We start from the raw sequence: 16,552 nt of genomic DNA, 5'->3' as shown, positions 1-16,552 counted from the left end.
AAATGAGAGGGTATTTAGTTTGGAAATTGGCTAACATGATTATGGAGGCTGAGAAGTCCTGTGATTTGCTGTCTGCAAGCTAGAGAACCAGGGAAGCTGGTGACGTAGCAAAGGCCTGAGAACCTGAGGGGCCACCAGTGCAGGTCCTGGAGTCCAATGGCTGGAGAGCCTGGAGTGCTGATGTCCAAGCGCAGGAGAAGAAGGCTGTTCCAGCTTCAGAAGAGGGAGTGAATTTGCCTTTCCTCGGCCTGTTTGTTCTGTCGAGGAATTCACCTGATTGGATGGAGGCCAGCCCACATGGGTGAGGATGAATCTTCCTTCCTCACTCAATTCACTGATCCAAATGCTGACCTCTACCAAAAACACACTCAAAGACATCCCCAGAGACAATGCGGTACCAGCTATCTGGGTATCCCTTAACCCAGTCAAGTTGACACCAAAAATTAACCATCACACCCTTCAGTGATAACTTCAGGAATTGTCAGATTGGTTACAAAAAAGAATACCCAACTGTATGGGGTCATGAAGAAAGCCACTTTAAACATAAAGACAGGTCAAAGTAAACAGAATGGAAAGAGATACATATGTGATGCTAACACTAATCAACAGACAGCTGGAGTGGCTATATTAGTATCAGGAAAAATTGATTTCAGCGCAAGCAATATTAGCAAGGATGACAGTCATTTGTTCATCTTTGACAATCCTAGATGTGTGTAGTTCTCATAACAGAGCTGCAAAGCTCATGAAGGGGTGACTTGGGAAGGGAAAGACTTTCTGTACTAAGTACACTTCCCCCTAGATATACACTACCGCTGGGAATTGCCTTGTTTCATGCAGCCATAGAAAATTCTTGTTCTTGGCCAGATGCTGTGGCTCATGCTTAAAATCCCAGCACTCTGGGGGGTCGAAGCAGGCAGATCACTTGAGCTCAGGAGTTCCAGACAAGCCTGGGCAACATGGCGAAACCCTGTCTCTATCAAAAAATTCAAAAATTAGCTGGGCATGGTGGGACTTATCTGTAATCCCAGCTACTTGGGAGGCTGTGGTGGGAGGATCGCTTGAACCTGGTAGGTGGATGTTGCAGTGAGCCAAGACTGCCCCACTGCACTGCAGCCTGGGTGACAGAGTGAGGCCCTATCTCAAGAAAAAGAAAGAAAGAAAGAAAGAAAGAAAGAAAGAAAGAAAGAAAGAAAGAAGAAAGAAAGAAAGAAAGAAGGAAGGAAAGAAGGAAGGAAAGAGAGAGAGAAAGAGGGAGAGAGGGAGGGAGGGAGAGAGGAAGGGAGGGAGGAAGGAAAGAAGGAAGGGAAAGAAAGAAAGAGAGAGAAAGATCTACTTATCAAAAGATCTACTTATCAATTGATACGGGGTTCAATTGGGGGATAAAAAATTTGAAACCATCTTCCCAGAGATGACAATAAACAGAAATAAACAAGTGAAAACCCAGAAGATCTGTGGTTGCTAATCAGAGGAATCGGGTCCGAAGAAAGAACCACTTAGCCGTATCTACCAAGCAGTGTCCAACAGGTTGCTTAGCAGAGGCAGAACGTCATGACTTTTCTCAAGCACTTCTCATAAGTTTCTTCCCAGAGCAATCAGAGATGCTGCATCCAGTTTGCTTATTCACAGTTTGGGCACAAAAGAGATCTTCCTCAAGCCAAGGAGGAGACAGGCTTGACAAGGAGCAGGATGGCCTTCACAGCAGCGCAAATGGGAGCTCCTGTGAAATTATCCTGGAAGACAGAGCTAAGAGATGTCAGCCCTGAGGCTTAGCATCCCCACAGAGGAACTGACCAGGAGCCCAGGAGTCCTGCCCCAGCTGTGTCCCTGAGTTGCTGGGTTAACCTCTGTAGAACGTGAGGATGGCCTGGTCATCTTCATTCTCAAGAGACATTGGGGAGAAAAAGAACATTTTGTGAATGATGTTGTGTGTCCACAGGTAACTCTGAAGCGTGAGCTGCCAGAATTCAAAGCCACCTGCTTAATAGAAGACAACTAGAAACCTCATCCATGAGCATAGTAAGCACTGCTGTTCAGTAGTTCTATTATCTGCTAAGGTGTTATGACCATTAGATAAATAATATTGTTTGGCAACTGCAAGGAAAAGAACTGTGTAAATTGGTTCCAAACATTGCCACTCGAGTGCAGGAGTTCGAGACCAGCCTGGGCAACATGGTAAAACCCTGTCTCTGTAAAAAAAAAATACATATCGTGGCTAACACGGTAAAACCCCATATCTACTAAAAATACAAAAAATTAGCTGGGTGTAGTGGCAGGTGCCTGTAGTCCCAGCTACTCGGGAGGCTGAGGCAGGAGAATGGCATGAACCTGGAATGGAAAGCTTGCAGTGAGCTGAGATCGTGCCACTGCACTCCAGCCTGGGTGACAGAGTGAGACTCTGTCTCAAAACAAACAAACAAACAAAAAACAAAAAACAAAAATTAGCTGGGTGAGGATGTTACCCAGGCTGGTCTTGAACTCCTGAACTCCTGAGTTCATTCATCAGTGATAAGCCCCTGCAAACACTGAGTGGTAAGAGCTTGAACTGGTAAAGTGATTTAATATTTTATTGGTTATCTGGATCCCAATATATCTCATTTAATTTCCCCCTAAAGCTGCTGAGATGGGGTTGGTTATCTCTTTTTAACAGCTGAGGACGCTGAGGTTCAGACAGCACTCAGCCACGTGGCTGAGCTGGACTTGAATTTGAGCCTGTTGGATTCTGAACCCTAGACTTCGTGTGCCTGACCAGGTGGCCTATTATTAATGAGAAGATCTACAGTCGTGTGCCGCATAACAATGCTCTGGTCAACTACAGACTGCGTATACGATGGTGCTCCCATAAGACTCTAATACTATATTTTTACTATACCTTTTCTATGTTTAGATAAGTTTAGACACATATACTGACCCATTGTTTGCCTCTCTGGGCCTCAGTTTTCCTATCTAGGGAAAGGGAGACTCTTAAGGGTCTTCTACCTCTGAGCTCTCCTTAGCATCCTGTCTGTGTAGCTGTTTTCTTAGCACTGGGGAATGTGGTACTTGAGATGTGCTGCTTAAGGCTGTGACAACCCCATACTTGTTTAGCAAGGTCATGGCGACTCCGAGGACTGACTCACGGTGATATGCGGGGTCTTTTTCTTCCTCCTGGAATTAGAGCCCACTGTAACAGTCCGCACTTCCCAGCACAGCCGCCACTGTTTCTAAGCGATGGAGTTCTTTCCTCCCATCCCTGGTCATGTTGAGGTCTCTTTCCCTGCCCCATCCTCGCACCTTGGTCTCTTTCTTCTTTCCTGCCTCTCTGCTGTTCTCTGTTCTAGCCCCGCTCATTATGAATCGTTCCCAATCTGACCTGAGGAGAAAGGGTGTTCCATACCCACTCTTGCTTCATCCAGTGGAAGACAGGCATGGGGCTTGCTGTGAGCTCCCGAACTCCCCCACTCACCAGCGGCCAGCCACGGGCCTTCTTTTAAGCACCTGTGCATGCCTGACCGCTGTGCGTGTGCTGCTGGCTGGCCCATGGTTCATTCTGCTCCTTGACACCTGGCCTAGATTTGCCTAGGTCGGTGCCTGCTCAGGCCACCAAGGTCAGGTGAATCCTCTTGCTTGGGGACAGGGCAGGTCAAATCCTGTATCAGTGCACAGCACTTCAGTTCACAGCAGCCAGGAGCACTGTGACAGTTTTTACACCATCACAACCCCAGACTGTGCACTTCCTGAGGACAGACACTATGTCTGGTCTGCTCCCCTTTGGAGCCCCCAGTGCGCGGCCTAGGGCCTTCAACATGCTCCTCTGTGGCCAGCTGTCAGCCTTTATCATCCTGCCACTTCCTATGCCTCGACTCTAATCTGCGAGCCCCGCCCTAACTGTGGAGTAGGCCTCTGGACAGCCCGGTGACCATCAAAACCTTCTGTGCTTTGGTTCCAGATGTTCGCTCTCCCAGGATCACTGTCCTCTCCCTGCAAAACCCAGGGCCTTTTATACCTGTTGCTTTCCCATGAAACTGGCCCTGCTCAGCCAGCCACAGCACCCAGGGGCCCCATTCCACCTTGGGTGGATTCCCAGGCTGCTCTGTTCCCTGCTGCCAAGGTAGTGAAGCGGCACCAGGTGGCCTCTGGTTCCCACCTGGTTCTTGAGAGAGTGCCCAGGACAAAGTCACCTCGTGAGGGGCCTCCAACCAAGGAGTGGCCTTAGACCCCAAGGAGATGCCCTCCCTTCCCCAGAGCCCCAGGCACTGGTACCAGGGATAAAAGGCTGTACCTCTGGGGGAAGAATTCATTGTCCTCTCTTTGGGATCTTTTCTGCCAGGGCAGTTACAGAGCTAACCATGCTCAGAGTCCTGGGGGATCAGCTGGTGTTTCTCCTTCCTACAGTAGCTTGCTGGACACCCGTGAACAGGGATGTTCACTCTTCCTGCCTACCTTGCCCCAGGTATTCTGGGCCTGTGCAGGTGGTTGATCTGGACAACTTCAGAGTTCTCGGGATGCAACAGCTACTGTCACCAACTGGGCTCAGCAGTGAACAGATCCTTCTGGGAATGGCCACTCCTCAACTTACGGGGTTTTAGAATTGAAAAATCTTCCAACCCCGCAACTGTGACAGCAGCTTCCCATGATGCCTTTTTCATCCTCAAAGCAGATCTGTGTCATCTGCAGCCCATTTCCCGGATTGTGAAACTGAGCCTCTAGAATCAGGATGCTTGTGCTAGCTTTGCTGAGGCATTACTCAGCCCCTCCTTCCTCCTCCAGTCAGCTAGAGCAAGGTTACTCATCCCCTGAGTTCCCTCTCCTCTTCGGAGTGTGGCTAGGTCCTGGGATTGGCCAGGGGGATCGCCTCAGCTCTCCTGGCTGAGTCACTGCTCAATCAGGCCTGGTTGCTGATAGCACAGCCAAGGGCCCTCCCAGGGGGACTCCAGCCAGTGCCAGATCAAAAGCACCAGGGCTTTGGAAAGTCCAGTTTCATTTATCGCCTGGGAGCGCACTGTGATCTAGTGAGTGTTTTCTTCCCATTGCTTGTTTATACAAAGGCTCCCCGCAACCTTGGCCTTCCCCGAGTGGCAGGCTGGGCAGCAGCGGGACCTAATTTGCTCTGAATCTAGTCAGACCCTGCTCATCAGAACTGACTCTAGCCCTGATGGGCCCCCAGGCTCATCATTTTCAGAATGAGGGCTTTGAGTTGAATTTTCCTGTATTTTCAGACCTCTTATCTCCACATTTGAATAATGGACTTATTTTACACACAAAAAAATAAACTTAAGTGGCCTGAAGTTGGACTGGCTTCCTGGAAAGCTTTTCCACATAGGGTAGACTTCTTCCCAGGCCAGCTCCTCCCTAGAGGTAGGAGGGGAGGGTGCAGGAGGGTGTCCTTTTGGGACCTTGCAACCCCAGCAGTTTTGGGCAGCTGTGATGCACTTGCAACTCTGGTCTCTGAGAAAACCCCTGTGGAGGTAGCTCACCTACAAACTGCAAGATTCTCTTTGTGTAGCTCCTACCTCTGCACTGTCAGCATGGGACGGGCTGCCTAGGTGGGAGCTGCCGTAAGCCCAGCTGGAGCGTGTCCACACCTGACCGATGGACAGGAGCCGCGTCCTTGGACAAAGCTCTCCAAGCAGCTGCCCCCAGATGTCTATCTAGAGCTGGCTGGCTCATCCAATTCACTAAGCTGCCGCATTCGATGCTGTTTCCAAGCTGGTCTCCTCCCTGCCCCTTTGCATCTTGGTTCAATCTCCACACCGAGACTTGTCTTTGAGTATCGCAACACACACCTCCACCTGCTCCATTCATCAACAAGCCTGTGGGTTTTGCCTCCAAATCTCTCTGAAGTCCTTCCACTTCTCGCTGAGCAGCCCCTGCAATCTGAGCCACCATCATGTCCCCTGGTTCCCTGCAGTGCCACCTGTCTGCTGGCTTCTACTCCTGCAGTCCATTTTCCATGGAGTGGAGGGGTGACTTTTTAAAGAAGTAAATTAGATCATATAATTCCCAGGTTTAAAATTCTTTTTGGACCAGGTGTGGTGGTTCACATCTGTAATCCTGGCACTTTGGGAAGCCAAGGTGGGAAGATTGCTTGAGCCCAGCCTGGGCAACATAGGGAGACCTTGTCCCTACAAATAATTGAAAAAATTAGCTGGGCGTGGTGGCATGCACCTGTGGTCCCAGCTACTTGAGAGGCTGAGGCAGGAGGGTTGCCTGAGGCCAGAAGGTGAAGGCTGCAGTGAACCAAGATTGTGCCACTGCACTATAGCCTGGGTGACAGAGTTGGACCCTGTCTCAAAAAGAATTGGTTTTGGAATAACATCTAAATAATACCTAAACTCCTTGCCTTGGCCTACAAGACTTGAATATTTGGCCCCTGCCTCCCCTCCAGCCCACAGCGCCAGCCCCAGGACCTTTGCACCTGCCATTTCTGCTCTCCAGAAAACCCTGCCTCCTCCCCCGTCTTTGTAGACATAGGTGTTTCTTGTCATTTAGAGTTTTAGTTCAAATATGACACCCTCCCATTGATGGAAATCATTTCACCACCAGACATTATGTGGCTCATTGTTTATCCTCTGCCTGCCTCCTGGCTGGAGAGGTGCAGGGAGCTGCCTGTCCCTCCTGTTCAGAGCCACCATTCCGCACCTGGACCACCGCTTGGCAGAGGTGAGAGTGGAAGCTGTCACCATCAGGATGAAGGACAGGGGTGGCCCAGCGAGGAGAAGCTAAGAGGAGATGGCGATAGGTCAACGCGATTGCGCCTTTATGGTGGAAGAAAGGAAGGGGGAGGGTCAGCAAAGTCAAGGATGGGCTCAGGTCCCGCCACTGATGATGAGCGGGACCCACAGGACCGACGAGATCGCGGCCAGGCCCTGGGAGGCTTACTTGGACATTTACCTGGCTGCCTTTTCTCTGCTCCCCTCCGTCCTCACTCCCCCAGTCATCGGCATAGGTCAATTCAGAGTGTTGAAGAAATACACGAGTTTGGCTCTGGAAAGGAAAATCAGAAGAGCGGCCTAAGGGGCCCCACCCCCAGGAACGCTAAGGTAGGCGGCCAGGGGTGAGCGGGCAGAGCGGGCCAGCGGGCCCTGAAAGCAGCCGGGCAGCCAGCGCCTCCCGAGTCCCCCTCGCGCCGCCCCGCTTGCCCCGCCCCGGCCCCGCCCCCGGCCTCTGCCCCCGCCCCTTCTCCGCCCCCGATGGCGAGCTGCGCTGACAGCGGGCGACCGGCTGGGTGTTTGCATACAAAGGCGGCCACGCGCGGCACTGCTTGGTGAGTAGCCGCCGCCTCCAGCCTCCCGCTGTGGAGCGGGGGCCGCAGCCTCGGGTTAGGCGGGGTGAGGAGCGGCGCAGGGGCGCTGAGGGCGCGTGGCGAGGCGGGGCCCCGGCCCCGGGGGCCCGAGGACCGATGGCCGGGCTACGTTCTCCGCGGCCCTCTACGGGAAGTGGTTCGGGGGAGGGAGGCGGGGAAACAGGCCCTGGAGGCCTGGAGGGCCTCGCGAGCATCCCTCGGGCCTGGCCTTCCTTGCGCGCCGCGAGGCCCGGCGTGGGCCCGGCCTGGCTGATCTCGAGCGGCGTGGGGGCCCCTGGGGGCTGCGGCGCAGTCCCAGAACCGCGGGGACCAGCTCCAGCCGGCTAGCGCGGGTGCGTCCTGGCTCTGCGCGATCATCCCCTGCTTGGCGCCGGGGACTGGGATGAGAGGCTTTCTTTCCCCCGGAGTTAGGATTCCAGCGCTGCAGTTGAGGAAACTGAGGCTCAGGGACGTTGGCCTCTGTGCCCAAGGTCACACAGTTGCTGGGCGGCAGGGCAGGCTGAGCCCAGGTTGGAATCCCGGTTCTCATATTACAGCTCTCCCCTGCGAGGGCTCTGCACCTTTGCAGCCTAGTAGGTGCGAGGCCTAGTGAGCTCCATCAGCTGCTCCTGCAACATAATTTTATTATGCGGAAGACCAGGAAAATGCAGGATGAGAAGTAACGTTTGGGAGTAACTTAAGTGCTGTGGAGCTAGAGTAGGTAATTTGTGTGGTCAGTAGTTGCTGGAGAAAGCAAATTCAACCCTGTTTTTGATCAGCAAGCAGGAAACCAATGAAGACAACTGGCAGTATTAATTTGGAGAGTTTTTAGAGTCCAGTAGTTTCCCACAGGATAGAAGTGTCTTGGGAAATCAAAGCTTGTCACAGTTTTTTAACTGAGGGTGTTGTGGTATGGTGGTCTAAGGGTAGTGATTGTGAGATTGGCTGTTTATCCTTTGTACCGTAGTTTGGGTCTTATGAATAAAAGTAAGCAGTTGAGGAATGTATAGTATTTGAGAAATAAGTACATCCACACATGAGCGCTTTTCTTGCTTCCAGATTGTTGTTGAAAGGTGTAACAGTTGGATTTATGATTCTATATTTTGATAGCGCTTCACGTTTGCCAGCATTTGTTATTGAGTGTTTTTATGCATGGTTGTGTGTTTTGGCGTTTATTATTCCTGTTCCCATGTAGGGCCCTGTGGTCTTGTGGAGCCAGGCATGAATAGAGCCCTGGACTTGGGTGGGGAGGTCTGTGCTCTGATCTGGGCTCTGCCTGAGCTCCTGGGATCCTGAGCGAGTTCTTTCATCCACCCAGGTCTCGGTTATCAGCAGTTCTTTTCTTTTAGAAAAGCACAGGGGAACAAGGGGCGGACCTGCTGAGTGTTGCGGTGTGGGAGAGAACCCGAGGGTTCAGGTGAGAGACCACAGGGATTCCTGGTTGTGGGGGGGATCTTGGAAGTGACTGAGGAGGAGCCTGGCCTGGATTAGGTGGGGACGATCGGCCTGGCCCGGACAGAAGGAAGTCTGTGGGCCTGCTCTTCTGCTCTTTGCCTGGTCAGCTGCACGAAGGGCCCAGAACAGAGGGCAGGGGAGGGTCAGGAGATGACAAGATATTTCAGAAGAAGATCCTGAGGCCACCGTGGCCTGAGAGGCGCCGAGGCCGGCACAGGGCACTGGGCTTTGCAGTTGTTGTTCTGACCACTCACAGATGTAGAACTTGGGCAGAAGACTCGAATCCTCTGAGCCTCAGTTTTCTCATCTGTAAAATCAAGGGATAATCATAGGCATTTACAGAATTGTTGTAAAAATAACTGAGATAAAAACGAGCCCCTGGGACATAATATGGGGTCCACGAATCATTGTGGTGGTTATTATTTTCAGGTGCCACAGGGTGCCAGCGAGGAGGGGCTCTTTGCAGGGTTGGGACAGTCCTGGCTGACGCCGGCCTCTGCTCTGTAAATCATCCCTGTGGGACGCCCCCTCCCCCTGCCTGCCACCTCTCTTCCGGTTGACTTTTCCGGACCCTCTGTGTACTGGGTTCAAGGCCTAAAAGGTACCTAAATGGGATTAATTGATTTGCGCAAGCCTGCCAATGGCGGTAGTTGAGGGGTACAGGCGGCTTTTTCCTTAGGGTGGGAGTTGCACGGATGGCGGCAGCTTTTGGAGCATTTTGAGAGACATCCAGGTGTCAGGTCCCGCCAGGACACCGAGGCTGGCGGTTCAACCTGTTGGCACTTGCACTTCCTCACTGGTAACCTGGGCACAGGATCTCGGAGCTTTTGAGGGGGTCTGAGGAGGAAGTCCCTGGAATCACCCACTAGCAGCTTTGGGGCTTGTTCCTTGAGAAGGGCAAAGTCACAGTTTTGACACTTTATTGAACCCTGGTCCAATGTATTGTATAATAAGCCCACTCATTTAACACTGGAATGGGGTGTGTGGGGAAAAAAGAGTTGGTACAAAACCCAAGCAGAGCCTTTCAGTGACATCACAGGTTCTTCCTTCAGAAGGGGCCCAGGTGCCTATCAGATGGCTGTTTCTGAAATGTTCGCTTTGTGAGCTGTGAGTGAGGGTGTGGAGAGAGAGGGGCCCATGCCTGTGTGTAGAGGGGACATACCCGCACTGGCCCTGCTCCTTGATCAGAGGATGCACCAGTGCCCGAAGGGAGTCTGTGCCCCCCAGGAGGCCACACTGGGCCCTGGGGCTGCTGGGGTCTAGAGCAAGTGCCCTGACCTCCCTTCCTGTGGGCTCCCTTCCTCTTCCTTTTTCCACTGCTTTCGCCTCTCCATCTCCCCACCTGTAATTCACCCAACAAGCCCTTCGCAGCTGGGGTTGGGGTGGGGTCTGTGCAGGCAGGGATATGTTGAGTAGTGAGTTTCTGCCTGTAGAAAGCTCTGGGTCTGGGTCCAGGCTGACACTTTTCACAATGAGGTATGTGGCCCAGGAGTCTTAAAACCTCAGCACAGTGTCTGGCCTACAGGCTCTTCTGCACTCTGAGGGATGCAGGGTGCCTTGTGCCATTTCCACTCCCAGCTGAGAGGTTGGGAGGAACCAGATGGACTGGGCTCCATCAGGAGAGAAGCCAGAAGCATTTTCACACCGGCGGTCATGGCTACAGGGTGATGGCTACAGTGGATTTTTCAACCCACTGACCAAATTTTGTGATTCTTGCAACAACTTAGAATTTTCGGCTGATGCTGAATGCTGGGGCTTTCCAGAAAAAGTTGTAGGCTGTTAGAACAGGCACTTTGCTCTGTAAGGAGGCCTGTTTGTTCCAGAGTGTAAGCTGATTTGCATTGGCTCACAAAGCTGACCACAGACCGTGCATGGGAGACACAACCAACACCCCCATGTGCCTGCTGGCATGAACTTGTGCCTCCCACCCGTCCGGCCTTGCCCCCTGGAAATCCTTGCTCCTCTCCCCTTGCCCTCTGTCCCCTTAGCCACACACACTCACTTTTTGATGAAGTCATCCTCTGTTCATGGATCTCACTAGGCCATAGGTCTTCAGTTTACAAGACAGGAGACAAGCAACAAGGGTTTTAGGATAACGAGCACCCGACAAGGCACGCGCCCAGACAACTGTTCTGGCAAAAGAATGTCCCACCATTGGACTCTGCAATGCCAGAATGCCACCAGTCTTGGGGTGGCCTCTTTGGGCTCAGATTTGGGGCAAATGAGAACGTGTTACCACCCTGGTGGAACGTAGGCATAGCCTTCAGATTGTTCTGTATTCATTTTAACCAGTAATGTTCTTTGCCTCTGTCTTTTTGGGAAGGTACCATTTATGTAGGTGATATATACAAAGTCCTCTCCAGCAAGAGACGTTATTCAAAGACCGGGTTTTGTCTGGAACCAGTTTGTGGTCACAGAGTTAGCACCTGGTTTTTATTTGGTGCATGTGCTTTGAAAAGTACTTTATGTTTACTGCCTCACAACAGTCCTATGAGGTGGCTGTGCTGATGTCATCCCTTTTTATAAAATAGATGCGAAACCACAGTGCAGAGAGCTTAGCAACCTGTCCCTGGCCACAGAGTTAGTGGAAGGTAGAGACAGCATTTGAATACTTCCAGAGCCTGTGCTCTTACGTACTGAGCTATGTTGTCTCCTAATAGATAGTGCCCTGGAACATCCAAGTGATATTTGCCCACCCCCCAATTGCTGGGGTGTGGTAGGGGTGGGGGGTGATACAGAAATGAAGTTATAAGGGTAGAACATTCTTTTTGACCAAGACACGAATTGGGGCAGAGGGCTTTTGAAAGTGTGTAGAGAGAGCGTGCCATTGGGTCTTCAAAGGAAAAGAACTTTCTGTTGTTCATCAGTGAGCTAAATAATTGAGCCAAAGGATCGGAGTCAAAGCCTCGGGCTGTTTTGCCCCGCATAGTGGTCACACCATATTTAGATGTCTGTGCCCACCTTTATCCAGGCCGTTTGTATTTCTTGGCAGGAACCTGAGAACAAGCGTCACCTGGGATTGTAGTGTCTGAGGGTTGCAAAGTCTCAGTGCTGGAGGAGTTGAGTGATCCCTCATCTGACCTTCCCTCCAAAGCAGGAGTACCCCTGTCCAGCACCCTCTTCTGTCTCAGTGGTTTCAGTGATGGGGAGACCCTGAGACTGAGTGGACCAGAGTTTTCCATCCTTCACTCCCAGTTCTCTGAGGTCACTAATAATTGGTGTGAAATACATGCAGACATAAAAAACAAAAGCTAGAAAGCAACATTATGGGAAGTATTTATGATAAAAAGTGAAGAGCTCTTCCTCCTTTTCCCTGGCTGGTCCCAGGGGTGAATCTTGTGAATCTTGTTTTGTATGTAGCTCATTCCATATTTTTTTTATGCCTATCAAAATATGTACACATGTAATTTTTAAAAAATGGGTTCGGCTGGGTGCTGTGGCTCACACCTGTAATCCCAGCACTTTAGGAGGTTGAGATGGGCAGATTATGAGGTCAGGACATCGAGACCATCCTGCCTAACATGATGAAACCCCGTCTCTACTGAAAATACAAAAAAATTAGCCGGACGTGGTAGCAGGTGCCTGTAGTCCCAGCTACTCGGGAGGCTGAGGCAGGAGAATGGCGTGAACCTGGGAGGTGGAGCTTGCAGTGAGCCGAGATCGTGCCACTGCATTTCAGCCTGGGTGACAGAGTGAGACACTGTCTCAAAACAAAACAAAACAAACAATAAAACCCCACAGTGGGTCCATATTATGAGTATTTTTTTACCCATTTTCATTCTATATGTACCTTTTCATGTTAATATTTATGGAGCTACTCTCTCCCATTTTATTAACAGCCTCATAATATTCCATTTTACAATGTGAATGGCCCATAATTTATTAAGCCAGAGTCATACAGATATTATTTCCAATTTTCCCTATTACAATTAATGCTGCGGTTACTGTTTTTGTACGTGGATCTTACTGTATTTGTAAGATCAGTTCCCAGCAGTATAGTTACTGGGGTTTGCCAACATGTGCCCCAAAAGATAGGCATTGCCACATTGCCTACCCCATTTACGACCCTGCTAGTAGTGAATGCGGATGTCTGATTTTCCTACTTTTCACAGGCCCTGGGGTTTTAATGAAATGCTTTGATTTTGGACCATCTGAAAGGCCTCTTTCGATTCCTGTATCTTTAATTATGAATGGGGTTGAATATCTCTCTCATGTATTACTGGCCAAATGTGAATTCTCTATACGTTTTGTCCATTTTTTCTTTTGAGCTGGTCTGAGGCCATTTTAAACTGACCTTAATCTTCTAGAGGTGGCTGGTGTTGGCAGAAATTGTGGGATTGGGAAAGCTGTGGCGGGGGTTTTGAATTTTGGCAGTTCCAAGAAAGCAGCGTTTCTTGGCCATTTGTGAAGCCTGGAGATGGATTCTGCCAATTTTGGAGTAAATGTGGAATTTTCTAATGTAATCGTGAGGCAAGAAACCACGTGACCTCTGTCACCTCATCCTCACAGTGTCAGCAGTGCTGTCCTTTCTGGAACTGTATGAAATTGTGGTCATGAATGGTTGGAGCTCGGCCGGCCGGCCATGTGCTGGAGTTCTACAGATGAGCTTAATTATGGGAATGCCCTCCTGTCCCGGGGCAAGGAGGGGGATGGGCAGGGTGGGGGTGGGCTGGAGGAGGAAATGCCTGTCGCTTTGCCACCCTGGAAGCTCACTGCGGGAGCTGCACATTTTCCCACCTGCCTAACATAGGCAGGGCTTTGGTGGCTGGACCCCAGGGCTGGCTGTTTTTGCTGTTTCATCGCTTTCATCAGGAAGTATTGAAAGGCCTTTAAAAGGCCTCTGACTTGCAGGGCCTCTGACCTGCTGGCCTTTTAAAGCATCTCCAGCTTTTCTAGTGAGTTTCTGTGTTTTGGATAGGAATGTCTCACAAACCCTGGCATGCCAAGAAAGTCCCCAATTTCCCAGCAGGTAGTGATGGATGCAGACCTGTGCTCTTCTGTTTAAGAAGCTCCTCAGGGCACTCTGGTCAGGACAGTTTAACCACAGGGATGCTGGTGGACTCAGCCAGTCCAGACCTGGCAGAGGGCAGCAGCTGTCCGTGAGTGTATGCCAGTTACAGCAGGGCGTGGGCTGCTGCCCAGGTGGCCTGACTTTCTGTCTGTGTTCAGTTCCCTGCGTCACCCTGAGTCTGAGCCAGACTTCCTCTTTTGTCACAGGTAATTCACCACCCTTATCAACCGCCATAAGTATCAGTCCACAATGCTCTGAAAAGACTTCCTCTTTGCCATTAATGTAAATTACAGGAGGAAGCTAACACTTTATAAATCAATTTCATTTTCGTGCAAGTCTTATTAGTCATTATACCATTTTGGGCACTTCTTAGAAGCTTTTTGTGTTTTTAAATGCTTTGGATGAAAATCCTCATTTGTCTCATAAACCTCCAAGGTGGATGTGATCTCGGCAAACACCAGTAACAGCGAGATGTTTGTGACTTTATCCGGTACTGGGCAGACCACAGATAGAGTCCTCAGATGCTGAGACACTGCCTGCAGTGTGCTCAGAGGAGGGTGGCTAGGCAGTGAGCAGGAAGCCCCAAAATAGTCCCTGTCAAGCCCAGCTGGGGAGCCGGCAGTGCCTTCCCTAGAGGAAGGGTGCCAGGGGTGGCCATTGAGCTGTCCTGACATGATCTGCCGGCCCCATGAGCAGCAGCCAGGTCTGTATCTGGGAGCTGTAATTTCCTGCTGATAACAGGAACATAGATAAGGGGGCCCCATCCCAGACTGATATTGGCTTGGCTTTTGAATCACTAGGCTCCTTGGATGTGCCTTAAGCCCGCAGGTGCCCTTTACGCACCTGCCGTGAGGGCAGATATGACTGAATGCATGTTTGCTCTCTGGGCAGTCAGTGGGTTTTAGGTAGCCTCTCTCCAGGAAATGATGAATCACTCGGAGCTGAGCGAGTGCCAGAGAAGTCTTCAATCACAGACTGTACCCAGGAGGGTGTTTCGGCCTTTCTAAGTCCTTAAGGGTTGTAGGGAAGGTTTTGAACTATGGCTTTTGACTTTACCTTCTGAGAGGCACTGTCAGGGAGTGGTGATGCTGCGGGTGAGAACAGTTTTGAAGGTGTCACATCCAGGGCCAACCCTGAGGCTTGCTTCTGTAGCCACCTCCTATGGGAGGTTGTGACAGTAATACGATTTTGCATGTGTTTTCCAGGAGCAAAGATCTTTCCAAACTAGTCATTGTGTTGACCACTGAGGATGACAGCCGTTGTGTTAATACCCTGCTTCCACACACATAGCTGGTAAATGCCGGAAGATAACACAGCCAGACCTTCTGACCGCCAATTTTGTGTTGTTTCTGCTTTTCAGTCTTACCCTTAGATGTCATGGCTGTTTATTTAAACTGCTCGCAGTAAATTTTGTTTGGGAGCATTGTCTTAGGAAATTTATGCTCTGGCAGAGAACAATTCCTGCTGTCGTCTTTCGTTTCTTCTGGTTTTTAAATTTTAGTGCTTTTCCCCCTCGTACCCTAACTTGCCAAGCTACTTTGAGGGTGGTGGGTGCAACTTGCTGTTTATACTCTGGAATGTCATGATGGGACCAAAAATAAAAGCTTCTTGCTTGAGATGAAGACTTGATTTCATGAAGTTACTATGACCAGGTCACAGAATCTCATCAAAGTGAGAGCCACATCAGATTCTCGAATGACTTCTACAACCTCTTTGCCAAGTGGTGGTTTAGACTTTTTGAATGCACCTTTTGAGGGTGAGCCCACTCCCTCTAGTAAACCAGTTTTTGGAAGCTTAGATTGTGCCTTCTGCCCTGGATTGGAAACTGCCTCTCTGTAATTCAGACTTCGGTTATAGTCTATGATGATCTCTCCAGCACTGGATGCCCTGTAAACACGTGCTCAATATTAGTTGACATTTAGAATTAGATGGTTGCCATCTGCTTTGCTAAAGCCACATGACTGGTTTGTCCTTACCTGGGCCTCACCCATTGATACTGGATTTATCCACCTTAGATGAGGAGGTAGTGCTGTGCAGAGGACAGCAGCAGAGACTAGGAGTCCATCCTGGGCTCCCCACTCTTCTCTGTTCCCTTTCTAGTCATGTTGGAATAAACCTGGTGCTCCTGGCTCCTCATCAGAAATGGGGTGATGATGCTTACCCTGGAGTGCTTCCCAGGGTTGTTTAGAATCGGATCAGATATGCTTACAAATTATGAAGGAGTTTCATACATTTTATGGAATGTGGAGGTTCCCATGGCCTTTCCCCTGGGGCTTAGCAGTGATGTGTTAAGTGTTCTGAGCACAAACAAATAAGGGGCATTGGGAAAGGTCTGCGGGCTCTGGAAGATTCCTACCTCCAGAGGCTGACTCCTCTAGGCTGGACCTGTGGCTCCCCCTAGAGCCCCAGGAAAACAAAGATCAGTCTCAGGGTCTGTATTGACAGGACAGACAACACTTTAACTTCAAACAGGCAATAGGGTTTGTTTTCTCAGAGAGCCCCAAGTTCTGTTTCGTTCTGAGTGTCCTTTCAAAGGTAAGTCAAAGGTTAGCCTATACTGAAACCCGAGGTGGTTTTCCGCAGTTCTGTTTCATCTGCTCCTGGCAGAGTTCCTCATTGCTCTTTATGTGATGACCTGCCAACTCCTTCCTCCTTAAAACACCAGGGGCTTGCACATGCCCCGCATGGCCCCCGACAGCCCTAGGCCATCTGTGTCTCCTGGGTAAGTGGAGACCCCATCACAAAACACATCCACATCCTCCTGCCTGCCGCCACTTCCATCCTGGTTTTGGCAAAATGGTCACCACAGGTCAATGAACTTGGCT

The 16,552-nt window shown here is 50.4% G+C and overlaps 1 protein-coding gene across 9 annotated transcripts in view; it reads left to right on the top strand.

The window, feature by feature from the left end:
- Positions 1-16,552, top strand: part of LPIN1 (lipin 1) — a 144,806-nt gene that overhangs the window by 55,778 nt on the left and 72,476 nt on the right. For 3 of the 9 annotated variants that reach the window (XM_033176529.1, XM_033176535.1, XM_033176528.1), the window contains one exon: positions 1,937-2,016. The exons of 4 other annotated variants lie outside the window; for them this stretch is intronic. In XM_033176529.1, the coding sequence (XP_033032420.1) occupies positions 2,008-2,016 (9 nt within the window). In that variant the 5' untranslated portion in view covers positions 1,937-2,007. Of the gene's footprint in view, positions 1-1,936; positions 2,017-7,159; positions 7,244-7,427; positions 7,615-16,552 lie in introns of those variants that run through there. 2 more of the 9 variants (XM_033176530.1, XM_033176534.1) reach the window with 2 other exon arrangements.

Source organism: Trachypithecus francoisi, unplaced genomic scaffold (genome assembly GCF_009764315.1).
Source record: "Trachypithecus francoisi isolate TF-2019V2 unplaced genomic scaffold, Tfra_2.0 Lachesis_group17, whole genome shotgun sequence".
Lineage (NCBI taxonomy): Eukaryota > Metazoa > Chordata > Mammalia > Primates > Cercopithecidae > Trachypithecus > Trachypithecus francoisi.
Note: the sequence above shows the minus strand (reverse complement) of the source record. Positions and strands in the feature narration are given on the sequence as shown.